General features: G+C 48.4%; 2 protein-coding genes across 4 annotated transcripts in view; one reads left to right on the forward strand and one right to left on the reverse strand.

Annotated features, from left to right (window-relative positions):
* Positions 1–16,049, reverse strand: part of JCAD (junctional cadherin 5 associated) — a 60,012-nt gene that overhangs the window by 27,963 nt on the left and 16,000 nt on the right. The gene's annotated exons all lie outside the window — the stretch shown is intronic.
* The window catches only part of LOC308191170 (uncharacterized protein), a 28,331-nt gene that overhangs the window by 567 nt on the left and 11,715 nt on the right, over positions 1–16,049 (forward strand). The window contains exons 2-3 of one of the 2 annotated variants that reach the window (XM_080583366.1): positions 310–395; positions 8,616–8,679. In XM_080583366.1, the coding sequence (XP_080439492.1) occupies positions 310–395; positions 8,616–8,679 (150 nt within the window). Of the gene's footprint in view, positions 1–309; positions 15,525–16,049 lie in introns of those variants that run through there. The other variant, XR_013947749.1, reaches the window with a different exon arrangement.

Here is a 16,049-nt window from a genome sequence, read left to right on the forward strand (position 1 = left end):
GGTCGGCCTCTTCTCGCAGATAACTAGTGACAGGACTAGAGGGAATGGCCTCAAGTTGCACCAGGGGAGGTTCAGGTTGGAAATGAGGAGACATTTCTTCTCAAAAAGGGCAGTCAGGCATTGGAACAGGTTGCCCAGGGAGGTGGTGGAGTCACCGTCCCTGGGGTTGTTTAAGGAAAGGTTGGACGTGGTGCTTAGGGACATGGCTTAGCGGGTGATATTGGTGGTAGGGGGATGGTTGGACCAGATGATCTTGGAGGCCTTTTCCAACCTTATTGATTTGACGGTTCTGTGATTCTATGATCGCAGCCCGCCATCACAAGCCTGCTCACTGGGCGCTTCGCTGCGAAGCTGAGTTGGGGACACGTCCAACGGCGGTGCAACACTCCAGGAAGGTAACGCAGAAGGGCCTGACCCCGGAGCCCTGCTGGGAGCACGCTCCCATGTGGGGCTGATGATGGAAAATATCAACTTTACCTGCATGGGGATGATCTGCAGAAAGAGTCCAGCCGAGGGAGAGGGACCAGAGTGCATCCTTCCTCAGCTGCCGCATCTGCTGGCCTGGGCAGACCACGTGCCCAAAGGGCTCGTCCTTGCCACGGTTTTCACTGTGACATTTGGGAGCTTTTTTGAAGCATTATTGGTTGCCTGCTTCCCCACCTCTCCACTCCCCGTCATTTATTCAGCCTCAAGAAACAGGTGAATCATTTGAAAATCTGCTTCAGTTTAATGACGCTCTGGAAAGGGCATGTTTGTGAATCATTTACTTCAGCAATTGCTTGGGCCCGCCAACTGCTCGCCATGTCTTAATTGACTTTTACCCTAGGCCATCAAAGCACTTTACACATGTTCACAAACAGAGCCCTATTCAATACGTGCTCTGGCTAAGAGTGGGAAAGCAAGGGCTGGAAGTTGAGTGATGACTCCAAGAGCTGGGCAGGAGAGCCCAGAACCAGGTGCAGGTTCCTGGTGCCCTGCTTTCGATGTAATCATCATTGCCCTGCTTTTCTTCAGGCATTTCCTTTTGCCTTCCAGCAGCGAGGCTTTGCTTGCAACCTCTGGCACATGAAGTGTCCCCCACGGGCAGCACCACTGGTGGCAGGGGGACCTCCAGCAGGACCCCGTGCAGCACCTCACACCCCAGCCCTGCAGGGTACCTGTGCAGCTCCCGCAGCTTTGCTGGTCAGGTAGCCCTGTATTTTGCCCACAGCAAAGCCTTGTGGCTAACAGTAAATGAGCAGAAAGATTGGGTTTTGTCAGAGCACAGCTTCTTGTGGGCGTGATGGTAGCACAGGTTTCCGTCAAAGAGGCCTTGCTGGCACTAGTTAAGGTTTATTATTTAAATATCTTGACTCTGACAGGCAAATTGGGAGGTGTTTTTTTAATACCTGTCTCTACTGTCTTGTATGAAAAAATAAATAAAAATCCAGGATGATTTCCTCATCTGCATGGCTGCACCTCGGGGCTGTTTGCTTGGCTGTAGGAGATGGTCCTGTTGACATCCCTCCTTCCCGAGCCCAAACTTCCCTGTTGGGGATTAGGACACAGAGCAAGGCCAGGAGCTGCTGCGGCACTGGGAGATGGTGGGGGGGCACCAGCTGGAGCAGCCCCTCCAGAGGAGGAAGCCTGTGTCATGTTCTGAACAATGTCAACATGAAGGGAAGGGTCAGGTCCTTGCCCTCGGGAGTTCACTGCCTGCAGAGAGCGCGATAAAAGCACACAAGGCAGCACACCCCAAAGCCGGGTACTGGTTGCATTTCTGTGTTTGAGGGTATTTTTGTTACACCTCTTCTGAGGGTACGTGGTGGGCTGCAAAGGGAGGTGCAGCCCTTGAATGAAGGCATTTCTGCAAATTTGTTAGGAGTCCTGCACTCTCCGAAGGTTTCCTTAAAGTCAAAAGGCCTTGAAATGAGAAACAGCTTTCCTCCTAAAACAAAGAGAACAGCCACCTGTGCTTCTGGCTCTCCTGTTACAGAGAAAAGCCTGAAAACACAACCTGGACGTAGCTCTGCGGTCTGACACCAGAAAGCAAATCACATCGTTTTCAAGATGATCTGGGCATTCTCTCAGGCTGGACTCACAATTAGCGATTGTGAACAGCTGCAGCCCCAAATCCCACGCAAGGGGGGCTGAGCAGAGGACTGGTGTACGGCACGAAGACACGGGACTGCGGCTGGGAAGCTCTGAGCGCTGCGCTGGGCTCTGCCCCTCCACAGCAGTGTGGCTTTTGGGGACTTTTTTTCGCCCCTCCTGCATCTTGCCCTCAGCCTGCTAGCGAGCAGGCTCTTGGGGCAGATGGAGCTTCTGGTTTTGCCCCAGCTCAGTGCCCAGATTGGTGGGGTCATGGTCTCACGCAGGTGGAGAAGGGCAAGGATGCTTGGAGAAAGGCAAAGATGAGGAAAAGCAGAGGAGGAAAGCAATTCTGCCTTTTTTTTTTTTTGTGTGTGTGTGTGTGATCGCAGTAAATGTGCATGGCCAGTGGAGCATTGCTCCCCTGCAAAGCCCATGGTCCTGCGGAGATGTCCCTCTCCTGGCTCTTTCTGGAGAAGGGGACCACAGTTTGACCATCTTCTGTTTGGCACTCCCAACCTAAAACAGCTGTAAGAACTAAATGTGGCTGCGAGAGAAACATACGAATGGGGTCTGCAGAAGAGAAAAGAGCCCTGAAGCATCTGGCACAGGGCTCGGCCACTGAGGGCTCCTGAGGTGGGCGAAAATCAGTGACACAATGAGACCGGAGAGGACAGAGCCGTTATTGCCACTTTGGGTGCTCCGCATGGCTCGCAGCGGGCAACAAGGGTGAAGAAACCACGAGTCAAAAGCCATTTGCAAGCATGCACAGCAAAGCAAAGCTCTGGCCTCGAGTTTGAGTTAGTGGCCGTTATAGGGAGAAATCATGGAAAGCAGGAACGCACAAACACGGGAGAGGCAGGCCAGATGGGGGAAATGCAGACGAGTTAACGTGCAGGGAGGGGAAAAGGAAAAACACGGCGCATGCTGCACACCGGCCAGCTCCTCAGCCCCAGCACTGCTGCTGGCCGTTGCTGTGTGATGAGTGAATGGGAAGTTCTGGCCTGCCCGGTGCAAGTTACTGCTGCTTTATGCCTTTATAATTCGCTCTGGCCTGAAAGCCTCCCTCACCAGGACTCTTCTGTGTTTTGTCTCCCATCATCAGCACTGCTGCTCAGGGCCAGAGCTGTCCTGCCATCCCTACCTAGCTTGGTGCAAGCTTTCAGCCTTGTATCTTTAGGTGATCTTGTGTCAGTGTTTTTTACCTTGAGGTCAACCAGATTCCATCAAATTTTGGTGTGCTTTTAAGTGACTGGGTACATTAATTATTCCCTGAAATGCAGTAACAGCACTTGTCTTAGATCCAGTTGCTGGGGATGTATTTAGGAACACACGCTGAAATCACCACATACCTGAAGTTTACCATAACTAACTAGCCACAGATGTGCTATTAAAACCGTGCTTATGTTTTCCTCTTGTCCGTCCTATATGGCATGTTACGGCCATGATATATGAAACTTTCTTAGAACAGATGCTATTCATAAACAAAACAGATATTACACTTTTGCAAGAAAACATGTCACATTACTCCTCCCGCCAGTAATCACCTGTTTATAGAATTGGCACCTCTTCAGTTTGGAACAGAGGAGCTTCAGATATTTTATAGCTACATCAAGGGAAACACTAAGCATTGCCATGGAGAGGAGATGTTTTGGTTTGTCCTCCGTACTTCTTTAGCTGTATTTTGACCTGATATTTGGGGATTCAATTCCTTAACTACTTTACCGCTTCCTAAGTGCCCCAGAGAAGCGGACGGGATGGGTGTGTATGGAACACAGGGAAATAGTTCACGATACCGGGTGGTGACTGCTCTGCGAGGACGATGTAATACACACCAGCTGGTTTGTGCACAAGGTGTCGGACCAGAGGCTGCGATAACTCGTCAGCAGACGGACAGAGCGTGGGGACAGCAGGGAGGTCTCACAACTGGCTCTGGCTTTGAGGGGGGGTGCAGTGGGAGAAGTGTCTTTGCCTTGGTCAGTCTTTGCTGTCTGAGCTGTGGCTGTGTAACTCAGGCAATTGCTGGCTCTTGGACACTGTTTTTTTTTGGAAATAGGTACGAGGCAGTCACCGACACACCGCTACATAGGCTGCCAGAGAGTAGTGGGTCAGTGCACTGATTGTATTTTCCTTTAGATATAAGGACTAAGTGAGCATCTGTATCACACCTGAATGTATGATGGAGGGACAAAAAAAATGGATAAAAAACTAGAAATAAAAGAGTAGTTAACCCGGAGGAACCGTACACACACACTGTGTGTGAAGACACCTGAACATTGAGGAGGCTGCTGAAGAGGTTAAGAGGTGTGGCACGCAAATTACCCTTCAAATTTTAGCTGTTTTACATTTGGGAAAATTAGGTAGTGTTTTTAAAACTTTTGAAGTGCTAAGTATTGTTAAAACAATCCTTGCAGCTCTTTCATTCAAGGAGTTGGCTCAGGGTGCTCAGGAAATATTAATGAGTTTCTCATCACAACACCCCGGAGAGGTGGGAAGTTCTAACAGGAATTGCTCCCATCACCCAGACGGGGAACAGAACTGTTAGGCCTAATTTTTCAGAAGAGTTTTCTGGCTAAAATATCTGTACAGTCGTTCAGCTGGAAAGCTCTCAAGAAGGACTGGGAGCTCCAGCAGGCCTCCCGGGAAGGTGTTGGGACTGGGGATGGAGAAGGGGCAGGAGAAGGCAGGGGTGGATAGAAGGGGAATACTTGGACGATAGCAAAGAATATTGGTGCTGGATCTGGCCTACTTTTCCTAGTTTAGAATTTGGATGCCCACTGCCCTACAGAAGGCTGATCTGCATTAGGTCAATGGAAGTAATAGGGATTTGATGCCTTAAGTACAAGGGTATACAAACAGTACACTAGAGACATTACTGCATCTCTGCTGATGTCCACAAGCCTAGGTATGAAGGCCAAGGGCTGTGATGGCCACATCATCGTTTCTGCTAATGATCCACGTGTCACTCATTAGGGAGTGAAGTCTTGCAGACGATGGCAAGTGAGGTCGTGGCTGAGAACAGACATTTGAGGTGTATACAACAGAGAAGCGGTCTTTTTCCAAGCACAGGTGAGGTTTTAGCTTTATTTCTCTAGTCAAAAAGCAGGGGTTAGCAAGGGCTGTGACCCCACTAACACCACTGTGGAAAAATCTCATGAAAGCATACTTCAAATAAGGTAAAAGAAGAAGGGACTCTGGTTGGATCTCATATATTACCACAAGATCTTGATGATCTAAATGCCCGCTTCACTGTCATTAGGGGTGCTTGGCTGCTCCCAGCCAACACTCAGCAGCCCCTGGTGTCACACCTGATATGCAGTGCTGGTCTGGTCAAGCAGTTGGGTGCACCCTGTCCTCTCGCAGAGTTTTGCACCACAGCACTGTCAAACTGTGACTGCAGATTCACTGTGGGGAGGTCAGGTAGTGACCTACTGGCATCACGGTGAAGGCTGAGAGCAAATTCAGGTTGCCCACAGGCATCGGCTGAAGATCCTTTGACTTTTTCATGAAGCTAATTACAAACCTACTTTGAAAAAAAAAAGCCACTTCATCTTCAGAACAGCTGCAAACATGTTCTTAGCAGCACAAATAATTTAACTCACGAGCACACAGTGTGTGTGCTGAGCAGCTCTTTGTCTGGGAGAGCGGAGGCCGAAGTAGTGGGGCACCTGATGGAAGGGACACACACGAGGTGGGGTGATAAAAGCCTGCAAAGTAATGTAGAAACAGGACAGGTAGTTTGGGAATGTCTCCTCCCTTTGCTGAACATACACATATAAACAGTTAGCTGGAAGATGGCAAACCCGGTACTGATGTAGGGATTTGTACTTATTTCTGCTGCATGCAGTTAGGCTGTGGCAATCACTGCTCTAAGATGCAACTGAAGCCCTGGGGTTCATGAGGAGCAAATGAAAAACATATACAGGCAACAAAAGAACCCATGGTTGCAGCAGTAAATATCAAGCAGTAGAGTCTGGAGGGGTTGCGCTCTGCAGTAAGCCCTTCCCCAAGGACCACAGGTTCACACTGGGGAACGGGGGAACATCACGGAAATAGTGCTTTTTAATACCAAACCACAGCACACAATAAAACGGCTCTTGTTATAAATGCTCTGCGGCAGAGTTCCTATTAGTTCCATAAGGATTTAAATAATAGCTATTTAACTTCAGCTCACCAATTCCAGCCTTCAGCTGTGGCAGCATTAAATTTTAAATCGTTTATTTCAAAGGGCAACACTGTCCTTTCTGAAATACTGCCTCCCTGCCATGCATCTACATGAGCTCATTTTATGAGATATCAAGGGCAGAAAACATTTTATTATTTTATTTTATTTTATTTTATTTTATTTTATTTTATTTTATTTTATTTTATTTTATTTTATTTTATTTTATTTTATTTTATTTTATTTTATTTTATTTTATTTTATTTTATTTTATTTTATTATTTTTCTGTAGAAGAAGCTCGGCGTGGTGGCAGGGGCGGGAGCATGAGGCAGGGCTGCCCGTAATGGGACTACTCACAGAGTTCAACAAGAGTTTGCAAGACCCCTTCATGCCAGGCCGTTCCCACAAAAAGCCTCACCCAAAAAGCTGAAATTACAGTCTGTTAAAGAGAAAAAATGTGAGAATGGCTTGTAATTTTGGAACCAGAAGAGCTATGTTTATCTCCCAAAGAACAGCCCCCTGAAGGCACGAGTGTCGCTCGGGGTTGAAGAGCCACCAGAAAGGCCGCGGAGGGACGGGTTTTGGACAGAGCACAAGGAATCTGTCTCCCTGGGGCAGGCCGCTCCGGTTATCTAGCTGATATACACCAGGATGGTGTGGCTTTCTGTATCCAAACACATCTTGACACGGGAGATTACACAGATCCCCGGGCTCTGGAGGGCGGCCAGGGCAGCGCTGCCGCCCCACGCAGCTCTCCGTGAGGGGAGCAGGCAGGGGCACCGCAGAGGTTTGTTATCAGGAGCAGGGACCTGTCATGCTGATGTGCCGGCGGGGTCAAGGGATTAGGGCTCAAATCCATTCTTAATAGAAAAATCTTTTCAAAGTGCCTGCCTTGAAGCTGTGAAATCACCTCAGGAGCGTGCTGTTATCTGTGGGGGCAGCACAGGCCCACCTCTGCGTCAAGCGTGGGTCCAAAATAGAAAAATATAGCTGCATAAAGCATCCCTGTGGCACAGAGGCATGCTCGACAAGCTGCTTTCCTTCCCCCTCACTCCCACCGGTGTACAGGTTTAGATGTGAGTGGGGTCTTTAGACCCACAGTAATAAACTTGCCTTGTGCTTGTATAGTTTGTTCTTGCAGCTAACTCTTACTCACTCTTGTATTGTTTTTTCAGGAGAGTTTGCACTTACTCAAATACTGCTCTCATCCCCCTTTCCTAACTGGTGTCCACTTGCAGTGCTTCTGGAGGGACTGGAGAGGAGACACTTCTTCAAGGAAAGTCCTCATGCCCAGAACCTTCTGAGCAACATCATGGAAACACAATTTTGCTTGATAACCTGTTAAATTACAACAACTGTGCAAAGGATCACAGCACCAACAGAACATACGCCTGCACCATGAAGGGTTGCAGGTGTGTAGGGGCTGTATTTTAGCATGGAAGTCTTTGAAGTCTATTAATTTCTTAAGCAGTCTTGTGGAAGCTGATACGGATATTACAAATAAGTCTTGTTTGGAAGGTGGGGAAGTCCAAGCTCTCATGCTAAATGCTTTTCTTGCTAAGCCGAACTCCTCCATTTCCCTCCGTCTGTCCAACACCAGCGGGAAAATGGAACCAAGCACCAAAATAATAAAAAACTTTAATTGGGCAAAGCCTCATTCAGATTAATCAATAGGCATCCGTGTGCATTTTACTAGGTTGTTTCGGCTTGAGACTGCCTCCTGTACAACTTATGCAGCCTGTCTGAATCACCAGAGGGCTTTTAGACTCATCAGTGGAAATTACACCTATTCTTACACTGTATTTTCTCTATTTCAGATCAGAAACAACCACCACGGAAGCCTTAATTTATCACATCCTGTCTTCCACGGGCTCAAGCTTCAGCCCCTATATTTTGGCAGGTCGCAGTGCAGCACAGAAGTGTCCCGCACCCTCTCATCAGGAGGCAGGCCGTGCAAAGGCTGGGGAGCTGTGGTCCATTTATACCACACACCCTTTAATCACACTGCCGGCCTGTCCGAACCCGGTCGTCCCCACAGACAAGTCCCCACTCTGGGGGGTCCCATGTCCCCCTTCCCAGACAGCGGGGACCTCACAAGACCCCACTTCACCTCTGAAGTATTAAAAAGACCTGAATCTGGAAGGAGACCCTTCGTTCAGACTGTTTTTGAGAGCCTTGTTTGTCCGCAGCAGGCTCTGGGAGAAAAGCAGCCAGTCAGCCTCTGAACGAACTGTCTGAAACGAGACTAAACACTGCCAGGCACATGCAGCTATAGCCGGGCAGACAGCACCGGGCAAAGCTGAATTGCATCCACTACAAGGAGAAAATTGAAATGGAAATGAGTCGTCTTACTTCTGCTCTGTCTTTTGTTGTGCCCTGCAGGCAGCGCGCACCTGTGACCGTGTGTCCTCCAAAGTCAACGTACACGTGTCCCGGGTGACAGAAGGTAAGCTTTGCCATTTATTTCCCCTCTTTACCAGAAGATTCTCTGTTCTCTTTCCACTTAATGTGAACTCTGTGGTCATGAGCAGCACCACAAACCCTGTAAGCAGTTGACACGCCTCAGGAGGGAGGCGTAAGAGCGAGTCCCAGAGCTCAGCTCCTTACAAGCGACCTCTCTATATTTAAGGAAGGAGGCAAACAATCACTACAGAAACAATGCTACTTTACACTGCTGTCCTCCTCGACCTGCCGGGAGCCATCTTCCTCCCCGACAGGGTCGGAGGCACGGGTGGTGGGAGCTGCTCACCAGTTTCAACACAAAGCCAGCGGGAGCTTTCTGGAGCGCCCCGGGCCGATGGTGTTGCAGCGAAGGCAGTGAGGAAAGCACTGCTGAGGGGTGTTTCCTTGTAGAAGCGGTGAAGGAAACGGCTTGGGGCAATGACACCGTAACTCAGTGCAGCTGTTTCTGCACCGATCATTTGTTCGCAACCTAGGATGCGTTAGAAGAGCAGCTTGGAGTGTTTGTGTTGCTGCTTATCCCCTGACCGGGCTGTTGTTAAAGCTAAAGCAACGCTCACTCAATGAAGTGTTTGGGATGAGGTCCAAAAAAGCACTTAGGTGCCTAAATCCAAGACAGCAATTCACAGCTGCCTAAGGACTTAGGTTCTCCCTTTTGTACGCCCCTTCCCAGAACTCCTTTAAAAACCTGGACTTCTGCAAGGGGGTGGCTGTAGGTGCTGCCATCTTAGCAGGGCTTGGCCACCACAGCCTGCCTCCTGCCTCTCCGCTCTCCAGCCCCCCAGGGGAAGGTGGCCACCTTCAGGGGCTCTCTGATGCTCTGTGGCTGTGCCCTGGGCTCTGAGTCCAAGCTGCTTTTGCTCAAACCTTGGCTGGTGTTGCTCTTCCCTGTCGGTATCCAAACCAACCTCCAACTCCCTGTACCTCCAACTCCCTGTGCGGGATCCAAATAGAAGTCCTTCTTACGTTGCCCTCTGCTGAGGGCATGGTAGGAGAAGTTGGACTCTGCAGCCCAGTGTGCATGGAAGCTGGATGGGTCATGGGATGCCAGGCTCAAAGCCACTTGTACCACAACCCATCAATAAAGCTACACAAGAACAGCTTAAAGTCATTCCTAACAAGGTATAAAATTCCCCCATTAACCAACTCTTACACTACGTTGCAGAGTATGTCTGTCCATGTGCCTCTTTCCTCAAGACAGAGCTCAAAATAGTAACAAATCTGGTTATTGAAGTCCAGTGACTGACAGGGAGCACAAGAGACCGTAGCTGCTATTCTGCTACGGTTTATTCATTCTGCTCACAAAAAGTCAATTACCTTTCAGGAAACTCTCTGGAGAAATGGAGAGCCGAGGTGCTTGTGCTGGGAACTCATTAGCTGGGATGGCAGCACGCCGTCCTGCAGCCCGAGTATCTGTTTGGGTGATCTGACAGAAACCTCTCAGCCTCGTTCATGTCTTTTGCTGCGAGATCATTAAGCTTTGCCAGGTTTCTCCTCTCATCTGATAAAGCAGTTAGGGTCTGTGTAACAGACACTTGCGCATTTCAGATCTGTCTCAGGTAGGGCTCTACATGCAGAAGCTGTTTTTCTCATTAAGCCCTTCAGTTAACGCAGTTTACTTAAACCCACGTTGGACTGTAAAAGGCATAATCGATATAACACATTCACTCCTGATGATGTAAGGGAGGGGCTGTAACAACCTAGCAGACGAGCTGATCTGATAGCTCGTAAATTTGGGATGGCAAGCAAGGTTTATCATGTTAAACCGGATACTGTCAGCACGCTTGAGTCCTGCAAAAATGCTCTAATTCTTCATAAAGCTATGACTGAGACATAAAAAGAAAATGGGAGATCTGAGCTTCTGCTCCAGTCCTTGCTCCTCTTGCTACTGTCAGGACAGCCCAATGCGGTGGCTGAAACGATGAAACGATGTTTCTGAAACGATTTCAAAGATCAGAATTGATGTCTTCTCTGCTTCCAGTGCCCTCAGCAGGAGCGCTGCACAGCAGCAGAAGGGTGAAGATGAGGAAAACGGGTTGTCTGTAGGTCTGTCCATGCACGTGTATCTAGCTGGGCCCAGTACTCCAGTCACACTGCAGTCCATATTTCAAAGGGACCATCATTCCTTCTCAAATTACTGCTGCTGGCAGAGCGGCGGAGCTGGCAAGTGAGCTTTCAGGAATGTCTTTATCCTTTGCAATCCATATGAACTAGGTCCAAGTAGTAATATTCTTGGAGAACCATATACACGGATTTTGCAAAGGTTGGGAACAGCAAAGCACACATATTAATAAAACAGTCACAGCTCTCTTGGTTTTGTTCTGATTGTAATAATTGTAAGCAGAAGTTTCCTTTTATCTAGTTCAAAGTCTCTGTTGCTTCAAGCCTAAAGCTGTTGGCAGCAGCTGAATAAGAGGGCTATGATCGATGGACAGGAGTTTCTGATCCAGAAAGTGCCGTCTGTCTACTTTGGTAAGTTTAGCAGGAGCATGAAGAGGAAAGATTGTCTGAAGGCTTATTCCCCCATCCACTGTTAGCATGACTGCAGCTCAGAGTAGCTTACCAAAGGCGTCTAGACTTAAAAAAAAAAAAAATCAGTTCTCCTGGACATGTATCCATAACTGTATATAATGGCAAAACCCAGTATCACATCAACTGCTGTATCTGTTATTCTGATAATGCTGGCTTATTTTAACAAAGTACCTTCAATAGGGACCAAAAAAAAGGACCTATTCTAAAAATACTGGGAACCAGATACAAGAATGCTGCTGCTTATAAGTGTCTTTTTTATCCTTAGCGGAACAAAACTGGTGCCTTCTAATGGTACAAGCCTACTTAGGAGAGGTTTTGCTGATAGTTAATAAATTTTCCCTGCACATCTTCAAAAGGCAAGGCTCAATAGCTGCCATTAAGAATCAAAGTCTTGGTGCTCCAGAGGGCGAGGCACCCAACATTTCACCTCATCTGCAATTTCACAGGTTTACCATTTACACTATGTTGTCTCTTATGAAGGAAATCCCGGTGGAATTAACCAATATTAGATTTCAGGTGCAGCAGGAAAATGTGCAGTGAAGCACATTTGTGCTAGAGACAGACTTTTGTGCCTGGGTACACTGCAGTGGATATTGCTGAAAAGGGCAGCTTTTCTGCAAAGTTCTGTTAGATCCCCTCAGCAGGAAACAATTATCTGTAATACCAATTTCCTGCAGAATTTCACAAATCCTTCCCTACAGGGATTTCACCTTTCATTGTTTCCCCTGTACAGTACAGAAAATCTAACTGCGGTGGTAGAAAATCAGATCTAAGCCGTATTTTTCAGCCTCTGTCAGCCGAAGGGAACAATCTCATCTTGGTCGGGAAGAAGATGGACAAACAAGGTGATGGCTGGTGACTGGAGTCCCAAGATGACCTCTGCAAGTCCCTTCCCACCTTGCCTGTTTTGTGATGCTGTGATTCTGTGGCTGCCTGCACCCAAAAAGAGAGAGGTGGAGGGCAGGGTGGCAGGGTCCATGGCAGACCCATTCACTTCACCCGTTCTCTTTTCATTCAGATGTGGCAGCGCAGGGTTACCAGGCAGGATTACAGCCATGGCAACCATGAATCACGTTTTTGGTGTGTTTCCTGCGTTTTTTGTCTTTGTCCCTGACCCCTTTTCCAAACCAAGATATCTTGGACACGTGCATGGACACAACCGTGACTGTGCAGTCTTGCAGAAACAACCTGAGGCATTGGAAAGAAACTCTGGGATTGGTGTTTGTTTGTGCAAACCCTGAAATTGCAGCACACTACCCATGGCCCAGAGAAAAGAGAGCTTGCGGGATGCTCCTGGGGACAGGGCATAACACCTGAGTGGGGACTTCTCTCCTGGAGCAGTTTGGCATATTTGGAGCTACCATACACCAAGGTTTCCTCACAGAATCCTCCTTTTTCCACCTCTCCAGGCATTTCTATAGGGACAAATCCCAAAGACTTTGGCTATGTGTGTAGGGTTTCTGCACGGGCAGTGGTGCAGGCAGCACACCCCGGGGACACCAGCCACCCTCACTTACAAGACAGTGTGATGGCATGGCCAGCATTTCCAGCGTGGGTAGGTGCACCAAGATGTCTGCACGTGTGGGACAGGACCCAGGCACCTGGCTGCAGGTATGATGGCCCTGGGAATGCATTTTGGTGTCACCAGCACCTGGCAGCCCAGTTCCAGCAGGACCTGGCCTTCTGGGTGACAGTTGTGAAGAGCCAGTGGGATGTGCTAGCTGCATTTTCTGCCACCAAAGCCTGACCCATTCTGTCTGTTCCCCTGCCCGTGATAACGTGTGGATCTGACAGCCAGTTTCACCCAGTTCTGATAGAGGAGACATCTCGAGGCCATGAAGTCCCCACAGGTTTGGGACATGCACTGAGCTGGGGTCCTCAGCACCAGCCACTGCTCGCCCAGGTGAGCCCTCCCAGGAGGAGCCGTAGGACGACATGAAGGGCCAGACCCTGCAGCAAACTAGGCTCCTATGTGCACAGAGCAGCTCCTCCTCTGTTTGTCCACCTTCATCCCGAGCTATTTATTAACTCCAGCCCAGATGACCTGGCATTCAGGTAAGCCGGATCCAATTTTCTGGCTGAGGGAGCCCTCAGATCTTTACCGCTCCCAACCAGATTTCATCACAGAAAGCACATTGCCCTCCTCTCTGATCTTCAGTGCCAATAGCAGCAAGTACCGAGTGTGTGCAGCTGCTGGCAAAAAGGAAACTTAAACCCCTGCTAAGACCTAGCTGAAAAAAGGGAGGAGAAGGAGCACTGGAATAGCTGCTGGACACAGCGCCAGGCCTGGGGTCGCACCCAGCGTCCCCATCGGGTGCCCCAGTGTGCTGGCAGGAGGCACCCGGGCAGCTGCAGATGGACAGAAAAAAGAAAAAACAAAACAAACAAAAAAACCCAAACAAACAAAAGCCACAAAACAAATAGAAAGAGCCCTCTGTGATTTATTTTTTTTTTGAGTTGTGATGAAATGGAAAAAATCAAATTTCTCAGGATATTTTGCTCTTCAGAAATTAGAAACTTAAACTGCAGGTGTCATTTTTTAAATCATTTGGAAAATACTTGCTTAAAAGCAGAGTTTTCCTGCAACAAGTGACTTTTAAAAAGCCATGACAAAATCTGTTGTTTTAGGAAGAACATCTTTAAGTCACAAAAGTCTGAGTAGCCCTGCTCCCTGCTGTGGGTGCTTGAAGCACACCCAGAGCACGTCCACGTCCACACGGAGCTGCAATCTGCTCTTCTCTGGGGTCTTGGCTACTGGCCTGGAAGTTGTGGGACAGCTGCCTCGTTTCCTCCTCGGCAGAAAGTGGTACAAATCATGATACTACCATCCGAGCAGTGCGAGCAACGCTGTGAAGGCACACAGACCCACAGCACTGAGCTCTAAAGCTCTGGAGCATTTCTGCAGTGCTGTTAATATCCTTTGATGTTCCTCCCAAGCCGTCCATTTGTATTCATGATCTTTTCACTTGCTGGAGTTCTCTAGCAACCTTCAATCCCCCCAAAAATTCATTTCCCACTTGAGATCTCAGAAGAAGAGGGTAAAAATGTAATTTACGCGATAATCAAGGTCTCCTTCAAGGAAAGCATAGGATAAATTGGCTGCAACGCAGAAGGAGTGAGAATATCCATCAAAAGTTTGTTTGCTTAATTCCAAAGTCCGGGTGATTGCAACAAGTTTGGTTTGTAAAAACTAAGAGAACAACAACCAGAGGAAAATGGTTTGTTACAGCGAGGTCCAGAAACCTTTCTGAGGTGGTCGCAGATGGCAAATTGCAGGCTGTCCCCACTGCCCAGGGAAGGCAGGAGGTGAAGCACACCTGATGTTCAGCCCCGATATTCAGTTCTTAATTTTAAGCCAGACATTTTTGCTTCAGTCGTGACATAGCCATAATCTCCCATGACATGCCACAGCATTTACAAAGATCGAGAGCGGTCCAAGGGCAAATAGTGACCTCCTTGACCAGGAGCACTATTTCTGAGAGTAATGGGGGAAGCAGCAGGCGCGGGGCCCTGGCACTACCCAGCAGCGCATGCTCAAGGAGTACGTAATTAAATTGCATTTTGCAGTCTTTCTGCCTTCTGACTGACAGCTCAGGCCGACCCGTGCTTTTCTCATTCATCATAAGGGCAGCTTATCTGACCGCAGTGCCAATAAAAATAAATCATCCGCTGGCCTCGTGTTCTGTGCGGATGAAAACAGAGCCATCAGTGGGCCGCGTACTTCCACGCTAACTTTACGCCTACAGCATTTTTTTCAAATCAGATCGCAGGACTTTGAAGAGACTTCTGTGTGCTGGAGAGGAACTGGGGGCTGAGGCTCAGTATGTGCAAATGAGGAGGTTACAATGCTTCCATTGTGAAGTCTAGATAATGGTTTTTCAAATTAGGTTCGCAAGTATGAGTTTAATGTTCTCGTTGAGTAGAATGGTGCACAATGGACCACCCACAATTGGGGAGAGCGCTACGAGTTTGTCCCTCTGTAGGCGGGCATCACTTAGTTTTCCATCCCTGCTCTGTCAATGTATCTTTAGCCTGGCTTTAGTCATTCATGCTAGATGAGCTGCACGCGTATCTGGATCACACAGTTTTCCATGGGGGCTTTGTGCACACTTAAACGATGACTTTGACTGATGATTCAACAATGAGCTGAGGGAGCTCAAAGCCTGGAGAACTGAGACCTGTGCCAATGACCCCAAATCCAGCTCCGGCACTTGCCACTCACTCGGTGTATGAGTAAATCAGGAGTCGTTCTTCTAAGGCTGGAGATGTACACCACCTTAAAGCAGGAATGAGGAACATCCCTCATCTGTCAAGGGGGAGCCAGGTAGCAGGTTAAGTTTTTCTGTCACATTCTGGGAGTCTCAGCTGCTTTGAAGTAGTTTTGTCGTTGCTCCTATTATTACTCCCGTAGTTTCATTTTTTAGAAGTGTGTAAGCTGTCAGACAGGACACAGCTTGTGAAGGAATCCCTCCCACTCAGATCAAATCTGAGGTAAAATTAGATAAATTGAAGCCACTGTGGGAACAGACCCTGGCGGTGTTTCTATCTGGAACATGTGTCCTCTCCACTTCCCCTAGCGCCGGTGGGGGAGACGCTGGGGCAGGTTGCTACTGATGTCAGCACAAGCTGGTGGTACCAGGCGTGTCTCGGCAGTAGGGGAGTGTTGGTGCCGGCATCCTTGCACGGCATATGTATGTGATGAGCTAATAGACATCTGGCACCAAGCGGCTACTGGGACTCTGTAAATCCCTTCTTTTGTAAGTTTCGTGCGGAAAAGCTACCTCCAGCACTGTATGTGACTGTATAGTCTGGAGTAATAAATTA

This window comes from Anser brachyrhynchus, assembly GCF_964034855.1.
Source record: "Anser brachyrhynchus genome assembly, chromosome: 2".
NCBI classification, from domain to species: Eukaryota; Metazoa; Chordata; class Aves; order Anseriformes; family Anatidae; genus Anser; species Anser brachyrhynchus.